The following is a 26115-nucleotide window of genomic DNA, read 5'->3' as shown; positions in this document are numbered from 1 at the left end:
CGTCGATTGCTAAGATTATTAAATGTAATCAATTATTTAGTATTTTACCATATTATTTATACAATGGGACACTATCTTACCTGTCGGCAACTTATGGGATCAAAACCTAAAAGTTTTCTTGCCGATACCGGGACTCTCGCAAGTCTATTTGCTAGACCACATCAGCGTACATTATTTCTTTCACATTAAATAGAAGTAAACATTAATTAAGAAACCAGACATACTTCAAGTTCGTGTTTCAGAAAAACTTGAATATTTTTATTAAATAAATTCAATTCAATTTTCATGAATAAACATATGTTTTTTTAAGATTCCTTGGCGCGAAAACCTTTTTTTGCAAATATTACACTCGAAATCTCGAGTTTTTGAATGAACTATCAAATGATCCTTCAAGTGGTGTCTGTAATTGAATAATGAAAACTTTTTTTTTACCTAAGTAAATATGATGCGAACAGTTTTACCTACTTCATTGCAAACATTTTTCCGCAATAGCTGCATTCAAAACGGCGTTGAACATGCGTTAAACTTTTGTGCTGCTGTAACTCGGAAGATGTGTGATAGTATTTATTGCAGAGTTCACATAAGAAATTACGGACACCCTTATGTTTGACCAAATCGTGATACCGCAGCGAAGTACTATCGGCAAAGGATTCTGTGCAGATTCCGCATTTGTGCGGTTTTTGCTTCAAATGAATTGCTAAAATGTGTCGCTGAAGAGTCCGTCTCAGTGCAAACTGTTTCGTACAATACGTGCATGAAAATTCCTTGATGCTAGTATGAGTAATCATATGCTTTTTCAGCTGCGATATTGTTTTGTGACATATTGGACATTCTTGCGCTTTTTTAGGGATCTTTCTCATAAGTGATTGTTCTGAACGATTGAACTGTAAATACTCATTGCTTTCGGGGTTTTCTTCTGTTTTACCCGTATTGTGATAGCTTTTTGAATGATTTGCAACGACTTCTTCTGTAATTATTTCTTCAGAATCTATTGAATCCGGTGATATGTCACCAGGGTTTGAAAGCTGATTGTAATATCGAAGGCTAGCAATTTCACCAAGTAGTTCATAAACTTCTGTACACTTTCGATTAAGATCTTCATAAGCTGTAATGCAAGCTATGCATTGGTGACAAATATTATTGGGTAATCCATCGCCTTCGTCTACCTAAAAAAGTAATTAGGTATATACTAAATTCCCATTGATATACATACAACATACAACTATTAACACATGCGGATCAATTACGAGATGTCTCGGTTTTTTGCTCAACGATAGTGTGCTGCACTTCGAAGCTTAACTCAAATGTTGTTAATTTGATAATGAAAATATATTCACATCACTTTCAGTAACTTAACTAGGTAACTCCAAAATTCTAAATTTGTAGAATTTAATCCAGTGGTTTCTGAGATGTCAAATTTTGATGTTTCCTGGCTTAGATTTCAACGCGGTCCTTAATGTGTTAACAGCAGTTCCACATAACATGCAATCGACGTTGTTGAAAGCACCTATCAATATTTATAATATTATTATAAATATACCTTTGAGATGATAAAATCTGTAGCACCCACACAAATCGGATTGATACCATTTTCGCATACTATAGGCACGCATCCATCATCTGATAAACAGAAACGACACACTTTATCGAAGTTATCTATTAAATATTCACTGGGCGATTGCATGGTCCTGATGATAATTAAAATTTAATGTTCAATTCAAATTCTTGTAAAAAGTTGTATCGCCGTCGCCGTTTACATCGGTCGATTCACGATGACGTATACGTATGACGTATACATATATGTTCTCTTTTGTGGTGACAGTTCGCATGTCCTGTTTACAAAATTTTACGAACGAGAAATGCACGCTCTTTTTTTTAAACTCAAAATTAAGTAGTTTTGGTTCAAAACAGCACTTCGGTGGCTTCCCTCAACTTTGAGTTTGACTGGGCAATAGCAAAACTAAGTTCTGATAGGCATACTCAATACTAAGTTCGGCAGCCGAACTAGAATTTATTCTTTTTTTTCGAGGGTAGCTGATTTTCAGGGAATTAAAGGATGATTAAAATTTGCTGTACCCGGATGTTGCTGTTCCGGTACATTGCATTGCAATTACAGAGCGGTGGAAAGTTTTGACATTCCCGGTCAAAGAAAACTTCCGGATGTTACTTCCCACGGGAAGTATACAACATCCGGAAGTTTCCGGACATTCCAAGCCGCTCACCATATGATGACAATGACGGACAGAATTTTACGCTGACACGGTGAACATACATTTCATTATGAAGTTCCTTCATAGTCTTCCGGTATCTGTTCCGGAAAGACAAAATTTTGCGACGTGTTCGTTGGTTGCTGTTCTGGTTCGGACTGAACTCGCTAAGTGTTTTCAGTCCAACAAAGAGAGTTCAATTTTTAGTTCATAAGGTCGAACTCAGCTTTGATCCCTCGCAGAAGGAAAAAAAGGGATCAATTTTGAGTTCGCAGTTCGAACTCCGTTTTGATCCATCGCAAGGAGGAAAAAGGGTACTTAACTTTAAGTTCATAGAATCGAACTACACACTCATTTGGCGCAACACCTTAAACTTGTAAAATTGACCCATTATTGCGAACAGCCGAGATCTGTCAAAAAAAGTGTCGTTTCCTCGAGTCAATTTTACACATTATTTAGAAAAGCTGGCTTACTAAATAAAGGGTAGTTTTTTAACTTGTCATTCAGAATATAGAACTCTTTCTGCCGTAACCGATCTCGTTCGACGATTCAATAATCGGTTAATGCTGAAAGATCAGTTCAATAGATTGAGTTGATTGAATATTTTCCTATTCTATAACAGGAGCATGAAAATGATTCCTTGCCGAATACAGAAATTCAAAACTAACTGATTTGTTTTTATTATTTTCTTTCCATACTTCTGACATTTTAAGGGCTAACATCAAAGGGCTGACATCGCAAGCGGGCTTCCAAAATAATGTGTAGATTTTACATGCTTACATTACTAATTTTCACCTCTGCTTTGACGTACATGCTGTGTACACTATAAGGGGTACAAGGACTTTACATGAAAAAGGAGTTAACCCAGTCTTTTCCGATAACGGGTCAAAACTACACTATAAGGGGTTGCGCCAGATGAGTGTGTATGTTTTGAACCTCGGTCATACTTAATTTTGAGTTAAAAAAAAATAGCGTGTGGGATGCGGCGAAATTTTTCTTATAGCTGCACGGTCAAGAAATTTCACTCAAAACTCAGTTTGAGAATTGCCAAAAACCACACGCTCATTTTTACTTAACCATATTTGGTTCAAAAATAACCATTTTATGAAATTTGTCTCAAAACTATCAATATGGTTATTTTTTATGAATTTTTCCAAGATCAATTTTAACCATTTAGGAACTTCTCGAGTATAAACCATAAAATGGTTGAATAATTCGACGTCTTTTCATCGCCATTTTGGAAGCGACCAATGGTGCAGCCGAACGCGTTTGTAAATATTGCTGATCCACTCTTTTTTTCTATTTCTGCGATAGCTGATTTGGGCTCCCGTAGGGTACCACTGTAAAAAAAATTACAGTATTCAAGAAAAAAATGAGCATTGTTCTACATAAGGATTATTTATCGACTGAAATTAAATCGGATGAACAAGCGGAAAACATTGAATGATGATTTAATAAAAAGTTGTCAAACAAACATGTATACCAAATATTATTATCGGATTATCTATTGTTTATAAAACAAAAAATTGTGTTTGCCTTGAGCTTGGTCAATCAGCGGTCAAAATCACGGAAAAATGAATATTAAAAAAAAAACCTGTTTGCGATGGGTTCAACCAGCGGACAAATTCACGAAAAAAAATGAAAACCTGTAGTTGTTTAAATAAGTTTAGAGTTCGACGACACGGTAGCGATCATTCATTGAATGTTGGATTTCGGGCTATGTTTTGCAGTCGGAGTTATCCGTATAAAGTTTAACTGAAAAGCGGTTAGCGTGTAGAAAACCGTCAGACTTTATACTGATTCGACAGATTGCACAAATTTCGCAGTTATGAGTGCGCAGTCCAATTTTTTGCGATGCGAATGGTATTATTTCCTATAAGGTACACCGGGGTAAGTGGGGACGGTTTTTCGTATAGTTCAACTTTAAAAAATCATTAAAAATTCAGCAGTGGGTCATTTTTGATAAAATCGCATTCAATGTGATGCAGAACATGTTGTTCACAAATGCTGAAGAGATGAGCTTGATAGACGCAAAGCGAAAAAAGTTATCACGTAAATTGTTATGGACGGCTGGTGTCTTCACTTACCCCGCTTTATGGGGTAAGTGGGGACGGTAGAGTTTCCCTTTGATTTCTCAGGAAATTTTCAATGTGTGTTTTTTTGGTTGAATACGTTAATTTATTGCTCGAATCGTCCGAAATTTTGAAAAAAGATCATGGTACTATTAATAAGGCATCTTTCAATGATTATTGTGTGTAATCCGATATTATCGAAAATATATACTTATTTTAGAAAAAAAAACAAGTACTTTTATCAACTTTTCATGATCTGAATGCTAAATAAAGCTAAATTGTATTGAATGAAGAAGATAAAATTGAAAAAATGCGTAAACATCAAGTATGTATAAAGCCGTCCCCACTTACCCCAGGTAGGGTTTGGAGACACAATTTTAGATTTTTGCAAATAAACCCTTTTTTCGCAATTTTTACCCGTCGTTTCTTTTCCTAACTGGTTGTTTGGAATGTAAGGATTGTTTCAATGTAGAGTTTTTCGTCAAGAGCCAGCTAGTTTACGAGAAATTTGTGATTGAAAATGATGCACATCAACTCCACATCGTAGTTAAAAATAGAAAATTTACAAAAAGTCACCGTAAACATCCGCAATTGTCGGAACCGTATCTCTTTTACAGTTATTGGATAGATTACAAGTAAATTTAACATTCTGCATTTAAAGTTTGAAAAAATAGTTCACAGTATTGTTTTAATAGCCACCGTCCCCACTTACCCCGCGTCCCTACTTACCCCGGTGTACCTTAATAGATTATTCACCGTACACAACTCCTTTTTTTAACTTCTCATATACGATTTGTTACATTTTACGACAACATAATTGAATTCGACCTGCATATAAAGCTTGCATATAAAGTATCAAAGACGCATTTATCGCATCAAAAATCTTCGTCATGCCAAATTCGTTAATTCTCAGGCTATGGAAAAATGTGTTTTCAATAATGTAGATTGTTTTTTGTTTTGTCTCGTAATTAATTCAATCTCCATGAATACTAAGAATAATAATATTTCATTCCGATGACTTCATGTGTCCTCTCTTGCAAAATAATGATTTGAAGATTGATTCAAGAATTTACTTCTTAACTTTTCAATGAAATTAGTGAATAAGAGTGATTTTTTTAACTGTGTTTACTGCTCCGGCTAGCCTACCGCACGGAAGGCTACCGTCGCGCGATTAGAAATTTTCCCAGTAACCGCAATATCTATTTTTTCCCGTAACTCAATCAAGTTATCGAGTTTATCACATCGAATCCGTAGGAAATCATGAAAAGTAAGTGATTTGCTATAAATTTTCGTTATTACTTTAATCTAAATAACCACAAAAAAACAATTTCAGGGCACCGGATGGACATAGCTCCAGGTCCAATTCAAAAACTTATTGTATCGAAACAACCAGCTTGCGAGGATGCATTAACGTTACCTGGCCACAGCAGCAGCAGACGCAAGAAAAAAAAAACATCAATAGCTCTACGTGAAAGATTTTATGTACCTTACGAAATCGTGGACTGGAAGATACATTATTTATGAAAAGCTGATAGCCCCCAGGATTAACAAGGTTGGTTACTAAATGATTTTTATTTGTTTTTCAGAATGCGTCAGTAGCGCCAGATGATTTCAACCTCAACAAACTAATTGTCTACTGGAACCTTGAATGACACCATCAAAACGCTCCTACTAATCCTCCGTTAGGGCAATCCAATAGTACAGATCCTCCGACCCTTCCTCCGGCAGCAGCAGAAAAGTTTTTTTTCCTTACGAACTGTTTTTACTATCCGTTTTTACTATCCGAGCTTAAACGGGCCATCACTTTTGGAAACACATCACCTGCCAGTCGTAGATGAACCTCCTCAAATAACAGCAGATTGTGACAGCCTTTCCGCTAGAGCTACGGCTTTACAGAATCTCACCAAGGTACACGAGATCTCCACTTCCGTCACGGGAGAACTTCTGCTACCGCTGGTGTTAAGGCTGTGTTGAGCCTGAGTTTTCTGCTCCCGTTTAGATATTTATTTATTTTTTATTTCGGTAAAAATATCTTTTAATTAAAGTGGAAAAAGTATTATTTATAAGAAATAAAGAAACAAATACAAAAACCGTATTTTTCCTAATTATGTCGATAATTGAAAAAATGCAGGTTGCTAAAAACTGCCCTGTAAAATACGATTGAAAAATAACCATTTTTCAACTTCTCCTCCAGAATCCCATTCGGTTGAAAAACAACCATATTTTAACTTCTCCCCTAGAAGTCATTTTATGACTTCTCATGGAGAACTCATAAAATGACATTTCCCGGGAAAAGGTCAAAAATGGTTATTTTTGATTCGTAAATGGTTTAATCATTTCTAGCGTGCAAGTCCCATTTTGTGATCTAAATTTTGCGCATGTTTTTGGTTTTTTTTAAACGGTTAAATCTCTCCAGGAATGAACAGAAAGTTTTTTTTTTGTAAATTCTTTATTTGAAACGGCTCATACACGGAAAAAAATTGAGTGGTCATCCCAAAGACGCTGTCATGATAATTTTACCATTTCAGCGCTATAGTATTTTCAACCACGAAAAGTTTAACATCGATTTTGTGAAAGTGCGCATGAAACAATATTGAAATTACTATGTACCTGGTAATTTTCGATAACTCTCAATGTTTGTTGTCGAAAATACTATGGTCATGATAATTTCATCATAATTTCTATCACAACTACCGTCCGCAAAGTAATTTTGACATTGTGGCACCAATTCATATTAACAAAATACTACGCACATCGTACTTTTGAGAACAAAACATATTTGACTCAAAAACATAAGTGCGTATGATAATTTTACTATGGTAAACATTCTTGTTGTTTACACTAATTCAGGATCATTAATCATCAAACCCGTTTGTAAAAAAACTAATTTTGAGCTGCTTTATAGTTACATAACTTTGAAAATCATTCCAGAACATCGGGAGAACACACTAACATTGACCGATGTGTGTCGGAAGTGTGAATTTTCATGTTTCAAATAATGTCATAATGCATGCATGCAAATAAACAAACAAACATACATAGTAATTTTACTATTTTACTACTATACATAGTAATTTACTAAATCAAGCTCCCCGCTCCTCCTAATCTTTATCATAACACATACTAGTTTCATCATGAAACATATTAATTTTACTAGGGACGAAGTAAAACAATGCATCATTTCATTGACAATTTTACTAAAACGCAGTCGAATTTACTATGCGCAGCCAAATTGAGCACATGGTAAAATAGCTATGCGTAAGGTATTATAAACAACAAAACATATTTGACTCAAAAATATGATCGCCTGTTGTTCGTTTAAACCACGGATTTAGTAATTTTACTATGCTTTTTTTTTGTGTGTACCTTTAGGCTTTAAGGAGCCAGACACCTTTTTTTTATTACAATTGTGTGCTTATATCTAGTTCACTTTTAAAGAAAAAAGAAGATAGATAAGTGAAATATGAAAATAAAAAAGAATTATAGACGAAGATCAATAGCTTTTAGGAAAAGGTATATTTCGAACATGTAGTCCAAGTCCACGACAGCCAGCAAATCTCTCACTGGAACATAGGGTGGTTTTCCTCGGGCCCGAAGGGAGTCTATGAAATTCGTTCTAGCGACAAGATGGACCTCGCACGACCAAACAATATGCTCGATGTCGTGGTAACCTTGGCCGCAACTACACAAATTGCTGCTAGCAATATTTAAACGATAGAGTACCGCGTCTAAGGAATAATGATTGGACATGAGACGGGAAAATATACGAATAAAATCTCGACTCAGGTCCAATCTATTAAACCATGGTTTAAGGCTTACCCTTGGGATAATCGAGTGCAGCCACCGACCCTTGTCATCCTCGTCCCATTTGCGCTGCCAGTTGACAAGAGAGTTTCTTCGAACTAAAAAGTAAAATTCGTTGAAGGCGATTTCACGCTGATACGTGTCGCCTTCCATCGCCCCCACCTTTGCCAGAGAGTCTGCCTTCTCATTACCCTCTATCGAGTAATGGGAGGGAACCTAAACAAAGGTGATGGTAAAGCGACGTTTTGATAAAACACTCAAACTATCCCGTATCTCCTCGAAGAAGTATGGCGAGTGCTTTCCCGGTTTTATTGAGTGAATTGCTTGAACAGAACTCAGACTATCCGTTACAATAAAGTAGTTCCCAACTGGCCTTGAAGCGATACTGTCCAAAGCCCAATGAATTGCTGCTAACTCTGCTATATACACAGAGCATGGTGACTCGAGGCTGTAAGAGGCGCTAGATATTTCATTGAACACTCCAAATCCTGTTGATTCCTCTATAAGTGATCCATCAGTAAAGTACATTTTATCAGCATCGACGTGTCTATATTTAGCTTCGAAAATTCTTGGAATCATTAGTGGACGATGCGGATCCGGGATTTCACGAATTTCCTGCTGCATAGACAAATCAAACTGGACAGAAGAATTATCGTAGTCTGGGCTACAAACACGAGCTGGAGAATACGGAGAATGGTTAACCTGCATTGACATGAGGACATGGTATATAGACATAAATCTGGTTTGAAAATTTTGCTCAAGAAGCCTTTCAAAATTTACAATCACCAATGGGTTCATGATCTCACACCTGATGAGGAACCGGAGTGATAATAAATTGAATCGATCTTTTAATGGGAGTATTCCTGCCAAAACTTCGAGACTCATGTTATGAGTTGAGGGCATACAGCCCAAAGCGATGCGGAGACAACGGTATTGGATACGCTCGAGTTTGATGAGGTGAGTTTTGGCAGCTGACTGGAAACAGAAGCTTCCATATTCCATCACTGAGAGAATGGTTGTTCGATACAATTTTAAAAGATCTTCTGGATGGGCTCCCCACCAGGTGCCAGTGATTGATCGGAGAAAATTGATTCTTTGTTGGCATTTTCCTTTCAGATACTCAATGTGGGCCCTCCAGGTACATTTGGAATCAAACCAAACCAAAGATACTTAAAACACCTCGATTGAGTGATCGTTCTGCCCAGGAGTTGAAGTTTAGGTTGAGCAGGTCTACGTTTCTTAGAGAAAACAACCATCGTCGTTTTCTGTGGAGAAAACTCAATCCCAAGCCCCAAAGCCCAGGTTGATAATCTGTTTAAAGTATCTTGTAAAGGTGCGTGCAGATGAAACTCAGTAGATCCTGTGACAGACACCACGCCGTCATCTGCAAGTTGTCTTAGAGTGCAGCCTTCAGAGAGACAACTGTCGATGTCACTTACGTAAAAGTTGTACAAAAGTGGACTCAAACATGAACCCTGCGGAAGGCCCATGTAAGAGATTCTTCTAACTGCAATATCTCCGTGAGCAAAGTTCAAATGTTTCTCACAAAGCAAGCTGTATAAGATGTTGTTCAGTAGAGGAGGCAGACCCCGGGAGTGCAACTTGTCTGACAAAACCTCTATTGAGACAGCATCAAAAGCTCCCTTTTGTCTAGAAACACTGAAGCCATTTGCTCACGTTTTGCGTACGCCATTTGTATCTCTGAAGACAGCAAAGCAAGACAATCGTTTGTCCCTTTGCCCCTTCGAAACCCAAATTGAGTATCTGAAAGGAGGCCATTTGTTTCTACCCATTTATCCAAACGAAACAAAATCATTTTCTCCATCAATTTGCGTATACAATACAACATCGCTATTGGACGGTACGAATTGGGATCAGACGCTGGTTTTCCGGGCTTTTGGATAGCAATGACTCTCACTTGTCTCCACTCTTGGGGAACAATGTTATGCTCCAAGAATTGATTAAATAAATTTAACAAGCGAAATTTTGCGGCATCCGGAAGGTTTTTCAACAAGTTAAACTTGATTTTATCAATTCCCGGAGCTGAATTGTTGAAAGAGAGGAGGGCAATTGAAAATTCGACCATCGAAAAGCAGGAATCCAGACCACACCTATCTTGAGGCACATTCCGGATTATTTTTTGTACTGGTGCAGAATCTGGACAGACTTTCCTTGCGAAGTTGAATATCCATCTATGCGAATATTCCTCACTTTCATTCGTAGATGATCGATTACGCATGCTTCGTGCCACTTTCCATAAGGTACTCAATGATGTTTCACGTGATAAACCACCCACAAAATTCCTCCAATACGCTTTCTTTTTCCCTTTGATCAATTTTTTGAACTGACTTTCAAGGGAAACATATGCATTAAAAAGAACGAGAGTTCCATGTTTTCGAAAATCTTTGAATGCTTTTGATTTGTCCTTATGCAGCTTGGAACACTGCTGGTCCCACCATGGGTTTGGAGGCCTTCGAGGAACTGATGAATCTGGGATGGGTTTTGTTTGTGCGCAAAGTACACTTTCATGTATCAGACGTGGAACAAAGTGGTACTCCTCTAAAGGAGGTAAAATATTCATAGATTCGATGGATGTTGTTATTTCTTCCGAATATTTTTTCCAGTCGATGTGTTTTGTAAGGTCATATGCCATATATGTAGAATTTGAATTGCTGACCCCATTGGTGATTGTAATTTTGATTGGCAAGTGGTCACTACCATTGGGATCAGGGATTACCTTCCACTGGCAATCCAATGATAGTGAATTTGAGCAGAGTGAGAGGTCAATTGCACTTGGTCTTGCAGGAGGTTTAGGTACCCGTGTTTTTTCACCCGTGTTCAAAATTGTTAAATTGAAACTGTCACAGATATCATAGATAAGAGTAGAACGACAATCGTCAATTTGTTCTCCCCAGACAGTTCCATGTGAATTGAAATCACCCAGGATCAACCTTGGTTCAGGCAAAACTGAACACAGGTCCTCAAGGTGACTTCGATTCACTGCAACTCTCTGAGGCCAGTACAAACTGACAACGCATAAGTCCCTTCCTCTTATAGTTGTATGACATGCAACAGCTTCAATTCCTCCCGATAAAGGGAGGTTGATTCTAAAGAAGGAATGGCGCTTGCTGATTCCCAAAAGCACCCCTCCATAAGAATCGTCGCGGTCAAGGATGGAAAAATTCGTTCACTAGCATGAACGCTAACGATTCTCAATCCCCGCTCCGTTCACGATGGTAGCATCGGCGATGCGAGCGTGAACAGACGATCGCCGATTGGTCGGATTGGCAATCCGAATGAATGAACTTTTAATAGGTTTGGGTGAATGAACCGATGGCCGAAACATTCGCCACAGTTAACTGGATCGATTTTTATTTTCACCACGACGCTCGTTGGATGAATAGATTCGCAAATGATTGTCGAAACACAATCGCCAAACGATTGCACGATTGCATTCGCGAATGTTTCTGTAACCGGTAAATGGATGCGCCATCAGGTGCTTGTTTTTCGGCTAATTTTGTGCGTGTTAAAGCCCCCGCGCTCGCTGACGGTTTGTTTTCTCATGATGTTAATTCAATTTATGTTGGATTAAGAACATTCAGCATATAGTTAATGAAAAAGTGGACTTTTGGACATTGCGGGAATAACTAAACGGACAAAGGGGGGGTTTGAAAATGTCCACTCTTGTTCACGAAGCGTAGGGATTTAGCTTTTGCCATATTGCCAAATAAAAATTTAAAAATGTTAAGATTTTAAAGCTACTTCAAAATTTGGCTAGTTTCAACATCCTAAAAAGGAAAAGGACATATTTCGATCTTTGCTTCATTCCTGAGTTTAGCACGAAAAATGTTGCGAAATTTTAAAATTCGTAATGAAGTTGTACTCGTCAGATAATTTCATAAAGGTATACATTTCATTCACATCAATAGATTATTCATTCTAAACTATGCGTTGTAAATAGGAAATTTTAATTTTTAAATTCTGATTTCTTAACTTTTAGATTCTAAGTATGTACTAAATTGTAAATTCTAAATATTAAATTCTTAATTCTAAATTACAAATTATAAATTCTTAATTCTAAATTCTAAATTCTTAATTCTAAGATCTTAATTGGAAGTTCTTAACTCCAAATTCTAAATTCGTTATTCTAAATTCTAAATTCTTAATTCAAAATTCTTAATTCCAAATTCTAAATTCCATTTTTTTAATTTTTAATTCTTAGTTCTCAATTCAAAATTCTAAACTCTAACCTCTAAATTCTAAATTCTACATTCAAAATTCAAAATTCTTTATTCAAAATTCAAAATTCTAAATTTTAAATTCTAAATTCTAAATTCTAAATTCTAAATTCTAAATTCTAAATTCTAAATTCTAAAATTCTAAATTTTAAATTCTAAACTCTAAATTCTAAATTCTAAATTCTAAATTCTAAATTCTAAATTCTAAATTCTAAATTCTAAATTCTAAATTCTAAATTCTAAATTCTAAATTCTAAATTCTAAATTCTAAATTCTAAATTCTGAATTCTAAATTCTAAATTCTAAATTCTAAATTCTAAATTCTAAATTCTAAATTCTGAATTCTAAATTCTAAATTCTAAATTCTAAATTCTTATTTCTAAACTCTAAATTGTAAATTCTGAATTCTTAATTCTTAATTCTAATTTTGTTATTCTAAATCCTTATTTATAAATTCTTAATTCCAAAATAGAAATTCTTAAATTTATGCACTTAACTCTTGAAATCCAAACCTTTGGCACTAAATTCTCAAGACTTAATTCTCAATGTTAAATTGTGAATTCGAAATGGTAGTTTTTCGATTCTAAATTTAAATTCTAAATTTCTTATCATAAATTTTCAATTCTTAATTTTTTCATTTGAGCATTAAATTCCAAAATTAATGTCTTTAAAATCCAGGGTAATATTGATCACTTTTTCCAATATTTTTCGATTATTTTTCCTACTAAGGGGATTGTGGAATGTTTCATATTTTTAAAACCAGTACTGGACTCCTATGAACGTAAAACATAGTTGCAGAAATTTATTGGACTACTTTAAATTTGATTTAAAAATAGATTTCTTCGCTGTTCAGGAATTGATGCTTTGAGGTTATATTGCTCAGTCTCCATTTTTACGGTTTTAACGAGTTTTCTTGATCGTAAAGGATACAAAACACCTTCATAATTGTTTACAAATTCTAACTAATCAGTTTTACCTTGCTATTTAACGTTTTCTTTTAAAAACATTTATAATCGAAAAAACACTGATGCTGCATACATCTAGGGGCAAAAATCATAATAATTGATAAATAGTTTTAGCTTCAAAGTACAAATAAATTTTAACTTCACACATTCCCCTAGGCCCTCCCGCTATTTCCATGTTCATTTTTTCTTTAAACTTAGTCATTTGTTAGGATTCCTTTCCATTTGTCTGATAAGGGCTTATTCTTTGAAAATGTCCTTACTTTTTAAATATCAAAAATTTATTATTAAATGACTATAAAAATAGCACTATAACTATTCATATACAAAGAATATAAGTTGTTCTTCCACATTCAACCACCCATTTGCTTCTAAATACTTTTTGGTATCATCAGGAGATCTGTTTTTTGGCGAGCCTCGGAAAGAATAGATATTTTAAGATTTTGAAATTTCACTTTTAATAACAGAAAACATTTTCAAATACAAACCAAATTTTGTCTGTTTGATACTCAATTAATGGGCTTTAAAACGTAGAAAACAGTTTTCAAAAATTCAAACTATAGACCAAGTTATTGATCATAATGTGGAAAAATTTATAAATAGTCAAAGTTACCCCGGTGATCAAAGTTATCCCGTTTCACGGTACCTAAATCCTAATTCAAATCAAACATTTTTATTTTAAGATTTTAATTTGAACTTCTTATAGAAATATTTTCATTTCTTATTTCTAAATTTCTATTCAAAATTCTTAAATCATAATTCTTGATTCTAAATACAGGAAGAATTTAGAATAGACAGCCTCGAATGAGAACCTATAATGGAGAAATAAGAACATAGAATAAAGAATTTTTAGTTTTAAATTTTGAATTTAGTATAAGGATTTAAGATTTAAGGTTTCAAAAATCAGAATAAAGAATTAAGCATTAAGAATTCAGAAATAAGAACTAAGAACCAAGAATTAAGAACTCAAAATTAAGAATTCAGAATTAAGAATTTAGAATTTACAATTAAGAACTAAGAATTCAGGATTTAGAATTTAGAATGTAGAATTTTGAATTTTGAATTCAGAATTTAGAATTTAGAATTTAGAGTTTAGAGTTTTGAATTTTGAATTAAGAATTAAGAATTTAGAAATAAGATTTAAGAATTAAGAACTAAGAATTTATGATTCCGAAATTAGAATTTCGAATTTAGATTTAGAAATTTGAAATTAAAATTTAACAAAAAAATGTTCTAGTGGACATAGACCGAACCACTACGCTTCATGAACAAGAGTGGACATTTTCAAACCCCCCCTTTGTCCGTTTAGTTATTCCCGCAATGTCCAAAAGTCCACTTTTTCATTAACTATATGCTGAATGTTCTTAATCCAACATAAATTGAATTAACATCATGAGAAAACAAATCGTCAGCGAGCGCGGGGGCTTTAACACGCACAAAATTAGCCGAAAAACAAGCAACTGATGGCGCATCCATTTACCGGTTACAGAAACATTCGCGAATGCAATCGTGCAATCGTTTGGCGATTGTGTTTCGACAATCATTTGCGAATCTATTCATCCAACGAGCGTCGTGGTGAAAATAAAAATCGATCCAGTTAACTGTGGCGAATGTTTCGGCCATCGGTTCATTCACCCGAACCTATTAAAAGTTCATTTATTCGGCATTGCAATCGTTAGTGTTCATTCTGGTGTGTGAATTTTTTCCTTGGCAGTTTGAATCGAACATATTCACCACGGATGGCCAATTGAACGTTCTTCGATGCGATTTTTTCCATGCTTGGTCGCGGTCTAGACGTATGACATTAAAATCGTGGAATGTGATGTTAGATTGAGAAGAAAGCCAAGTTTCGGATAACGCAAAAATATCGCAACTAATTTCATGAAGAAGGAATTTGAACGGATCCAGTTTAGGAATAATACTACGACAATTCCACTGTAAAACAGTGATATCTCCGACCTCTTGGTTTAAATTAGCCATCGAGAGAGATAAACACTGAAATGAGGGGCCAAGTTTGCATCAATTGCTTCAAAAATGTCTTCACTACAGGAAGCATTGCACTAACAATACCTTTGATGGATTCAGAGATGTTAAAAAACGAGAAAATACCGTTTAGGATGTCTGTCAACTTAAACAGTCCCGGCTGGGAAGATGAATCAGACAAAACCTCATTAGTTATGGGGGCCTTTGAGGTCCCTGCTGGTGTTGGATCGATTTGTGGTGAAAAGATCGTGCGGAATCCAGGGGGAGTTTGATTTTTTTGTTTTGCAGCAATAGGTTTTTTAGGGGGGCTTATTGGAGGACTTATTGTAGGGATCTTTTTGGGAATCTTGGGTGTCTTTGATGTTGTTTTTACACGTTTCCGGGAGTTCGCAACAAAAATAAATGGGTTGTCGTCATCAGTCGTCTCTTCGTTGTCAACTGGCAACACAGAAAAAATGTTACTCGAATGCGGTTGGGCCAGTGGAGAAGCGCTCTTTAAGATAGAGGCATAAGAACGTCTTGATCGTTCTTTTAAAGAGCGCTTCTGTTTATCCCAGCGACTCTTGTATGCCTCGCACGAGGAGATATCATGGGGTGAGCCCCCGCAATAGACACATTTTTGCTCCATTGCTGAGCACGCTCCTGCCCCATGATTCTCCCCGCATTGGGGACAGCGTTGCTTATTACAACAGTGCGACGCTGTGTGCCCCAACTTAATGCAATTTTTGCAATCCATGGGTCGAGGCACAAAGAGCCGCACAGGCAGCCTTAAAATTCCGTCAATCAAGACGTAGTGAGGGAGGGCGGTACCCGCAAAGGTCACACGAAAAGAATCTGAAGGCGAGTACACTTTAACTCCATTTACGACGTTGGCAGTTCGGAGTTGACGACAATCCAAGATTTCGACCGAAGTCGAATCAAGGCTCTTGAACTTGCCAACGCCGTTGGATTTCACGTACTCTTCCTTCAGACTTGTTTCCGTGATTACACCCTCGATCTCTACGTCTCGAGACGGAATGTAAACACGGTATTCTAAATTTATGAAATTGCTGGCAGCAATTTCATTGGCAGCTTTCCGGTTGGCCACTAACACGCGCAACTTGTTTGGTCGCACCTTTGTTATACTGGTCACGGAGGTCCACCTCGCCAGATCTTTGGTGATCTGTACCACATTCAACTGTTTTCCGTTTTTTTTTGGGCCGGATAAAAACCACCCATGGACCAGTGAAACCTGCGCTCTCCGTGTAGGCTCGGAGACGGGTTGCTCTACTACCAACTGAAGATGATTCTGAGTCATCATCCATCCGAGAATGAGGAGCATCTGAAGGACCAGCAGCAGCCGAATCCTCCAGATGCTCCTCATCCTCGTAGGTAACACTCTCATTATCTCCAGTTGGCGGGTTTAACCCCCCGCCTTCACTCATATTTTATAGCGGAGACACAAAGGTCTTCCGTTTTAAAATATGAGCGAAGCAATCAATTATCGATTAATATAAAAAAGATAAATAAAAATAGAGAAGAAACAGTGAAAAAAGAAGAAAAAAGAACTTACAATTTAAAGCACTTATCACACTGTATTTTTTTCAAGTGTTTTTTGTTGGTTCCAACCACGTGGTTTTCAATTGATCCTCCAAGATGGCGATTGGAGACGAGAGAACCAGAAATAACACGCTCCTGTGTTCACTCCGTCCTGCGTCCTCTTCGTTACGACGAACAAAACGGATTCCTCGAGTCGATGCCTCGACGGTGTCTCAAACCCGGATCTGTAGGGCGAACAGGAGAGCACCTCCTGATGATGATGATGGCCTTGTACGACGGTGATGACAACGGACACTAATTTTTGGTGCAAATCAAATTGTGGAATGCACACTTGTGCCAATCGTCCATAGAGGCAAAATCCGGTAATTGACGACCGAATCCTCAACCAAACTTCACGTGGAAAACTCCGAATTCGCGAAAAACCACTACACACCACTTTGCTCACTCAGTGAACAAAAACTCGTCTGCACTGGCCGAACGACTCAACTCGAATGAAAAAAAAAATGTTTTTGAGTTTACAAATAGTATCAACGTTAACAAAAAATAAACTTACCATTTAGAATGAGATAATCACTTATCTTTTAGGAAAACTATAATGGTTTCACGCCTCGTGTGACGATGAAAAATAATGACTGATGGAATGGATGTGTTCATTCTTTTTTCTTCTTCTATTTTTTATAAGAACTTACTTTGAAAATTCGAAGAATTTCATAAGACTCTTATGGAAATAAAAATTACACTCTAAAAAGCGGTTCATAAGATGCATCTTATGAGAATCATAATAAGAATTTGCCTGAGTGTAAGAATCCAACAGGAATTTTCATTCAATCATTCGTATGGCTGTTTCTACTGTAAATGCTGCTCCCCGTAAACGTAGGACATCGTAGATTAAAAATATTAATTAAATTAATTTAAACAGATAAAATGCATTGTTTTTGTTTTTTGTTTTTAATGAAACGCATTTTTATTTATTTTTTATTTAATTACATATACGATCAGTGGCATGATTTTTTATATTAACCTCTGTATTGTTTGTTTTTTTTTCTTCTGCTGGGGTAGCCGCCATCATGGCCTTAAAAAAATGCTGTAATTTTTTTTTCGGTGGAAGTTGAACAGCCGGCACCCTGCAAGAAAATAATAGCTGTTGTTGAAATATTAATGTGATAAAAAATTTCAATAACTTAAGAATACTTAACTTACGTGATGATTCTTGTTTATCACTGTTTTTTTTATCCGACCTTCCGGATTGGCCCTCGGGGGTCAATCCCTTCTCTCTATATGTATCTGAAAACATTAAAACATTGTAAAGAAAATCAACTGAAAAAAATAAATCAAATGTACCTTTCCGCTCCGTGTTGGGCGACTTCTTCCATGAGAAATAACTACTGGCTTTTTTCCTCTATATATGTCAAACATTTAACTGCTTGTTCATACGGAATTCGAGGTCTAGTCAAGCATCAGTGGTATTTGAGAACTGACTGTCAGATTGTAATGCAGACTAGGAAAATATATAGTCAGATTTGACTAGCCGTTGAATTATTTTAGCGATAAGCGGTTGAGAAATCCTCTACAGCTAAATCAATTTTACATAAACGTTAGTTTGTTCGTATTGCTAAATGAACATCGATAACTATAGTTATCGATGTTCATTTAGCAATATTATGGGTTCAACAAAAAATCTGTGATATGGAAGAGCCAACCATGAAACAAATTGAGCACCACTGACTCTCTGTGTGTGCTGCACGGCTAACTAAATCCCAAAACACAAACACTCAAAACCCAAAACTTGTAGCATTATCACAATTTACTTACACAAAAATTTCACTAATAGGACATATTCAAAACCTAGGCTAGCTTACATTATTTTATCCTACTTACGGGCCCGTATTTCCTACATTAGTTTACAAATTGACAAACAAGACGAACAACATCCATATCACAGTTGATTCAGCACAGGAATATCACAGCTGAATATCACAGAATTTCTGGCAACCCTGCCTGGTTGCACTGCTCCTCGGGCACGCACCACTGCCTGGAGCACCTCCGCTGTCTGCTTCCGGCTTGGCCAAAAGAATGAGCTGGGCTCAATAGTGCGTTGAGCTCCCGAACAACGGCCCTGAAGAAAACAAACATTTTTTCTCTTTTTCTCAAAGTTTTTCTTCACTATTTTATAACTCACCCTGTTGGGGCCGTCATTGATAAACCGCCCGAATAGCAAAGACCATGGTATTAAAATAAACGTACAATGATTTTCAATTTCACAATGAATTTCATCGTAGTATCTAAATATTTTTCAACCGCTTTTAATTATGAAACCACCATAATTTTTAAAGTTACCGTACAATTCATCGTGAATATAAAATATTTCATAGTTGTCGAAAAAATCAGAAACACGGTATTACAATATTTTTTTTGTGATTATTATTGTTACAGTGTACTTCATTGTGAAATGAAAATCCAAACCAAGTGAACATTGGTAAAATTTTGATAGTTTTACACATATATATTTTATCGTGTAGAGCTTTATATTTTCGAGCGCGCGCCATTTTTTTCTTACAATTTTTCGATAGATAATTTTTTGCGAAAATGCTGTACACGCACGGCCAAATTGAACCATAAATGCTTGAAAAATAACCATAATCGAAGTTTTGTGGGTTAAGTCGTTTTATGAGTTTTTCGTGAAAACTCATAAAATGGGATTTCGAGGAGAACTTGGATTATGGTTATTTTTCAAGCATGATCAAAAACTGTGAAAATGAGCAGAAATTCAGGAAAAAATTATCAGAATGATCGAAAAACAAAATTAGAGTTTTATCAATAGAACTTTTATTTTAGAATCCTGTTTATTGATGTGGTTATGAATATCCATCCTGAAATACTTGTGAAACTTTTGGTTTAATTTTATTTTCGTTTTCCTCTACTTTTCGTTGTTCGACTCCTCTACGTCTCTCTCTCCTATGAATGCGAAGTACCCGATCCTGCTCCTGCATATTTTTACTGGAAGCTCCTGATCCGAATTCATAGCAACCTGTGATCCGCAGTGCGATGGTAGAAAATTTCCTTGCCCGTTTGTTCTGTTTGAGAGAAAAAAATGTTAGTGGCGTGGGAATAAGGAGGATGTTTGAAAAATTTGTTTAGTTTTTACTACTTTTGTTTAATCTAGTTGACTTACAAGTTTTATTATCAGGTGATTCTCATGGAGCTGGAACTAAAATTATCGGTCGATTTTACGCGCAGCTGCCGAAAAACAAACAAGTTATCTGCGCGTTAAAAGATGGCGACTGATATTTTTTACATATTACGGTTGAAATTTAACCATTTTCATTATTTTTCGTTAGAACTTCCGAAATGCTTGAAATTGAAACGTATACTATGGTTGAAAAATAACAATTATGGCAGTTCTTTCGGAAATCTCAAAAAATGGTTCAAGAAAAGCCATTAATGGTTAAAAAAATATGAGCGTGTATGGTAAGTTCGTTTTATGAATAGCTATAGGTTTATTGAAATTAATGTATTCACTCTCTTTCTGAAAGGTGAAACAAATAGTACTTCCTTTTGGGCGCCGTTCCTGGGGCAGCGGAAAAAGCTTTCGGTGAAGTGTGAGATCGGGAAGATGCCATCGGAAGGTACGATTGATGGAATCCCTTGTCCCAAACTGCCTGGTATTAGCTCAACCCAGCTCAGCTCCTGGTCAACGGAAAGAACAGCGAAAACTTTGGTGGTGAGTACATTTCAAGAATAATTGTTTAATATTTGTTTATATTTATTATTAATTTATTTTACAGTGGACACTCCAAGACGGGCAACTTAGTTCCGGTAAATTTGGCTCGGAAACGGGTATGACCACACGCCGTATCATACTGCTTCAAACCTGGATCACGCACACCGAAGAATGCTCCGCTTCCAGCCACGGTGGAAAAATAAAAACCCGACAGAAACCCGAGAATGGACGGCAACTCAGACATTTGCGAGTTATTGGGAACGATGACGGATTTGCTGCAATAGATTCTTGACAATTTAAGGAGTCTTGTTTTTCCACCTGGTGTTAGAAAAGTGCAAAAACAGTATTATTATAGAGCATTCAAAAAATTTTAAAATTGAATAAAATTATATCGAATTTCTATTTTAAATCAAACAGTTTGCTTAAGTTAATTCTTGTTTTGAGGAATTATATTCCTGATTGGTTGTGCTTTTAAATAAACGTTAATCATGTTTATTACAAAGCATAATGTTACAATTAATCTTTTCTGTTATATTTAAGATACGATATGAGCGCATTAGCAAACACTTCTTATTTTTAAACCCATTCCCTCATAAATGATTTGAAGCGTGCTTACACGAAGCAAGCAAATAATTCATATTTGCAATCATCAAACCGTTTAACACTGGAAAAACGGAACAATCTGCCTGTCATAGAACAACCTGGTTTAAAGAGGTCGAAAAAACAAATTGGCACCGAAAAGTTGGCAGCATTTTTTTCACTTGTCAACGGCTGTCAACGGGAGGTTTCCGGAAAAAGGCGAACAAGTGCGGTGGCTCGTGCGTCGTGGGCCGAAAAATTGGGTTGTTCCCAGAGCACCCCGAGTGTTGATTGGCCGTCGTAGATAAAGGGGCAAAAAGTTCGGAATTCGCGATTTGTTGCACGCGATTTCATTTTGCCGGGCCGTTTTCGGCAAAAGTAATACGCGCAGAACGAAGCGGGCAAAAGCAACCGAGCCGAGACGGGCCGAATCTGGAGGAAATAATTTTCTCTTGAAATCCGGAGTGTGGTGTGTTTGCTTGCGAGGGGAATAGTATTTCCCAAGTGGAAAAGTGTAGCTGGCCACGTTGTTCGAGTTGGATCCTCGGTGATTTCGACCATCTCAGGGCAGGAGTGTCGTCTGCGTCGGAAAATTGAATTTCAACTCGCACGTTTTGCTTCGCCAACATTCATCATCGTCCGGAAGGAGGAGTCACTCGGATAGCGGTTCTCACTTGTGTTCTCCGCCAACCGGAGGGCACGCCCATCAACTTTCCAGCCCATTGTGCGGCAGTTCCGGGAAGCTCGCCGGATCTCAGCGTTTCTTTTAGTGGTATGAATAAGGTTTAGCAATTGCTTCGGTAGCTTTTACTTAGCTCGAAATCAATCAAAGCAAAAGTCCAAAGCATTTGCTTAGTTTGGTATGAATAAACATTTGCTTAGCGGATGTGTACTAAAGTCTTAGAACATAGCTTTTGCTTCGAAAAATAGAGCTATCCAACCAGCAGAATCTGAAGTTTTCTATAGTAAAATGAAAGAAGACGGTCAGAAAATTGAAAAGTACGACTAGAGTAGGCTTGAAGTCGACGAAGCGGGTGGTGGGTGTGAGAACGACCGGAATTTTTTTGTTAATGCGTGCTTGTATGTTGATGTTTAAAGAAAAATGAATACATACATATTCGAATATTGTCAAACAAAAAATGGCCTAACTTTAATATTTATCATAAGCTCTCCCACGTGTATTTGGATCGGGATAATCCGATGTTTAAAATAATAGGCAATAGGCCCGCTTTTAATTTAGATTTTTTTTTAAATCTTAGAATTATAAAAAAATATATAAAAATGAGAGATCTGTATAATGTTTTAAATTATTACAATTTATTTCTAACTTTGATCCAATTGGGACTTCTTCCACGATAGCCGGATTTTTTTTATTTGAAATATTTACTAATTGATTTGTTTATTTTCATCTTAGACGAATGATTTTATACAACGACAGAAATATGAAAAAAGTTGGGTTAATCACTTCGACTTTCTTTATCCATGTTGAAAATGCCTTTTTGGATTGTTTTGAAGTGAAATATTGCTAATTTGATAAATTCATGACGTTATTAAAGAATTTTTTATTGGAAAAGTCTGCTACCGAGCATGCTTAGAAAATAAAGCTATTGCTAGGAGATTGGTCGAGCAATTGCTTCAGATTTGAGCTTTATTCATACCAAACTAGCTTGTTCTAAAAGTAAAAGCTTCTGACTGAGAAAACAGCTGTCAAAAAAAACTTTATTCATAACAACCGAAGCAATTGCTTTAAGCGACTGCTCGACTGCTCGATTACGTTTAGCAAAAGCAATTACTAGGTTTTTTTCATACCACCCTTTGGTACTGATGACCAGTCACCAGCAAGGTACCATGACGGGATTGTCCGACGCGAAGCTGTCGCCGAAGCGCGAGCAGGCGCGAAGACAGAAGGTTCGGTCCGGAATGGTGGCGCGGTTTAGTGGTGGCACAACAGTTTTGCCCAAAATTTTGGCGAGGAGCCGAGAAACGAGCGTTGGGTGCGGCACGGGTGAGGTCATCCGAAGCGTGTCGCACAGCCCGGGAGAGACAAATCGCAGCCTGGCAAATACGGCGCAAGTCGGCGTTGGCAGCCCGAATCAATCATGACGCGTCATCGAAGGAGTCTTCGTGGGAGGCGCGATAGAAATACACGTGAGTCGCTAAAATCTTTACTTTTATGGGGGGAACAACAAAATGGGTTCATTCAAAATGCAACTAAATTGAAGTTGCCAACTATATGTTTGCTATTTTGTTATTTTTTATTTTGTGGCATCGACCAAAGAAAGCCTCCGTCACAATAACTAATCATGAATAAAATTCCTTGAAATAAGTATAAACTTAAGCAAACTATTCCAATCCATGAAAGTATAAATTATTCATGGTAAACCATGAAAGATTATGGTTAAAACAATACTTACATACCATTGAAAAACCTTGATTTCCATCTTCGTTTAAACAATGGAAATAAACGGATTTTCATGGTTTTATTGTGAAAAAGTGGAAGCTGTAATCACCATGAACTTCATATTTTTGAGCTTCCAAATGTATGGGAAAACGCCATTTTTTTCATGGTCACGCTGCATAACAATACCCCTTTTTCATGGTTATTTTCGCCAAAACAGTGAAATGTATGGTCGGAAACTATGAATTCCAATGTACATTCACGGTATCGGAGACGATAATATTCATTGTGTAGACCATAAAATTTATGGTTTGTGATTATGGAATTCATGGTTTTTTCATCGTACAATTCTATTCGAGCGGTTACTAGAAGCACCAACCTGGTTTGCCGTGTTCATCGTCGGGGCTGGATGTTGTGGATTTATGCATAGAGCTAACCGTTGCCTGGGAGTTAAAGAGAATGGATGTTTATCCGATCCGTTTTTATCCGGATTGTTTTCGCTCACCTCCTGCCGATGCGGGGCGACCCGGTTCTTTATATGTCACGGCTTCGGGGTGCAACGGATTACTCCACCAACAGAAACGGTGAACTGTTTCGCTGTGCTATGTTGTTTTGCTTTTTCTTTGTTTACGTTTTCACATGTGTTTTCGTTTGACAGGTTACACTCTTAATTCTAAACAGTTAATTTTGGCTCGAATTAATACAATTACTGCACGCTCATTACTTAATAATCACAAATACTTAATTATAACGCTACATACACTACCGCAACGGAAGAATTTTTCATGAATCGGAGGCAGTCGATTCATGAAAAATTCAAAAACCTCTTTCCATGGCAACGATCAGAGACATCGGTCTGGTCACTCTAAGGAGACCTCGGTAGTACGCAAGCCACAACAATGCTTGCCAGATCTAACACAAATCCTCAAATCCAAAACATAACTCCAGCGACTCCTGGATAACTTGACCGAACGCCAACGAGTCTTGGCAAAGTGTCTCTGAATCGTTCCTGACCGGCTTCTAAATTCTTGCCTCCGCTACGGTTACATACACAAAACAGTAGCTTAACGACTAAAACATTTGCCCAAAACACAAAACAATGAACAAATATTAAAATTGAAGAGGTTAAAATTATGGTGATTAAAATAAAAGGAAAAGCAACAAATCCGAGGAAAGGGAGAATTTAGTTCCCTGATCGCCAAGAGCCCAAGTGGAGGTTTTACCGCGCCTCCAGATCGCGTTGCTTTTGTATGGAGGGTTTTCTTGGCGACCCCATTTATGCTACTTCCCTTGGAAATGACAAGTTCAGCATGTGTTTTTTCAATATCGGTTACGCTGAGTAGCGATTTTCTGGTTTGTCACGTCCCAGTAACGGCGTGTTTGCTTATCGCATGAACACGGTCAGTTTCTCTCGCCCTGACTAACGGCTGGCCTGCAGAAGGCCTTGTGGTGGCAGTAATGTCCTTTTCCGGTGCTGTATTGGATAATCTGGCCTAAACTTCCAATACTGTCTTCAGTCGAGATTCCCTGTGAGCTGCGTCCAGTTCACAGAGTACGATTTCTCTCGGTTCGTGAACGGAAAGCGCCTTGGCACTTATGAGTCATTTCCGGGTATTCTTGGTCTGCATGGTCCTGTTTGTGACCTCCATTTACTGAGGAGCCTGTCCAGACGATACCTGCACACTTCGTACTGCTTCAGTATGCGTTGTCCATAAAGAAGAAATTACTGCTGTTGCTCGAGGAGCAGGTTTGCAGCGTGAGTTCCGCACTGTCGCTGCGAATGAGCTCAATCCGCTTGCGATGGCGTCAACTAATGCACTAGTCGGGCATACTGTCTCGTTCGGTGAGGTGTGGTAAGTAACGTTGTTCGTGTTTGGTTTGGTCGATGACGATTTCGTTGTTGATCACCCTAGGTGATGGACATAGCTGAAGTGTACATCAAGCGAGGAGGTAGTGAAATATGTTGTTGCTCGCTGCGCTTGACGAATGCTCGAATTTACCCGTTCGGCTTACGGTATTTCTGGATCGATGACGATGTGGTACACAGACAATGTTCTGTGGTCATAGCTTTAACAATATCTCACAAAAATGTCGGTCATGAGATGATTTTACATTGATCATTTTTTTGAAAAGCTTCTCAAAGAAAGATTTTCTTATAAAAAATGATTTAATTGCATGCTGAACTTCATAAAACTTATGCTAAGATTAAAAAAATAATTTGATGTGGGTATCGATAAGAATAAGAGTAGTATCAAATCCACAAAATTATAAAGATTAGCAATAATCACCAAAATACAACATTAATGTCGAATTCAAAACATAAATCACTAATTCAAGACATATTTTAACTTTTGCGGTAGCATAATTTAGTGGGTTTTTGTGTTGGGCGCCAATGAAACAAATTGAGCACCACTGAATCTCTGTGTGTGCTGCACGGCTAACTAAATCCCAAAACACAAACACTCAACACCCAAAACTTGTAGCATTATCACAATTTACTTACACAAAAATTTCACTAATAGGACATATTCAAAACCTAGGCTAGCTTACATTATTTTATCCTACTTACGGGCCCGTATTTCCTACATTAGTGTACAAATTGACAAACAAGA

General features: G+C 37.0%; 2 protein-coding genes and 1 long non-coding RNA gene across 9 annotated transcripts in view; 1 reads left to right on the top strand and 2 right to left on the bottom strand.

Annotated features, from left to right (window-relative positions):
- Positions 1-206: 206 nt before the first annotated feature.
- Positions 207-24177, bottom strand: LOC129743903 (gastrula zinc finger protein XlCGF71.1-like). 7 transcript variants are annotated; one of them, XR_008736720.1, is made up of 4 exons: positions 1571-2008; positions 1221-1507; positions 462-1166; positions 207-400 (listed from the first exon to the last, which is right to left on the bottom strand). XR_008736720.1 is itself a non-coding variant. In XM_055736145.1 (4 exons), the coding sequence occupies exons 2-4, from the start codon at positions 23898-23900 to the stop codon at positions 277-279; spliced, it is 843 nt and encodes a 280-aa protein (XP_055592120.1). In that variant the 5' UTR covers positions 23901-23946; positions 24009-24177; the 3' UTR covers positions 207-276. The 7 variants fall into 7 exon arrangements, 2 of the variants coding, with proteins under 2 accessions (XP_055592120.1, XP_055592119.1); XR_008736722.1 differs by having other exon boundaries at positions 466-1162; positions 1571-2007; XR_008736721.1 differs by having other exon boundaries at positions 466-1166; positions 1224-1507; positions 1571-2007.
- Positions 20279-23869, bottom strand: LOC129743905 (uncharacterized). Its single transcript, XR_008736725.1, has 2 exons — positions 23520-23869; positions 20279-20844 (listed from the first exon to the last, which is right to left on the bottom strand). It is a non-coding gene; the product is annotated as an uncharacterized LOC129743905 (long non-coding RNA).
- The window catches only part of LOC129743900 (uncharacterized), a 75378-nt gene continuing 70562 nt past the window's right edge, over positions 21300-26115 (top strand). Inside the window, exon 1 of the mRNA XM_055736141.1 lies at positions 21300-23253. The gene's annotated coding sequence lies outside the window, so the exon portion shown is untranslated. The remainder of the gene's footprint in view (positions 23254-26115) is intronic.

The sequence above is a fragment of the Uranotaenia lowii genome, chromosome 2 (genome assembly GCF_029784155.1).
Source record: "Uranotaenia lowii strain MFRU-FL chromosome 2, ASM2978415v1, whole genome shotgun sequence".
NCBI lineage: Eukaryota > Metazoa > Arthropoda > Insecta > Diptera > Culicidae > Uranotaenia > Uranotaenia lowii.
This window is presented reverse-complemented; position numbering and strand designations above follow the sequence as displayed.

Bases quoted from the DNA above. Each gene is read 5' to 3' on its own strand.
- LOC129743903 (XM_055736144.1), bottom strand. From the start codon at position 1,684: ATGCAATCGCCCAGTGAATATTTAATAGATAACTTCGATAAAGTGTGT. The intron at 1,167-1,540 runs GTATATTTATAA...TTACTTTTTTAG, and splicing joins CAGATTTTATCATCTCAAAG to GTAGACGAAGGCGATGGATT. The intron at 401-465 runs GTAGGTAAAACT...ATTCAATTACAG, and splicing joins GGAAAAATGTTTGCAATGAA to ACACCACTTGAAGGATCATT.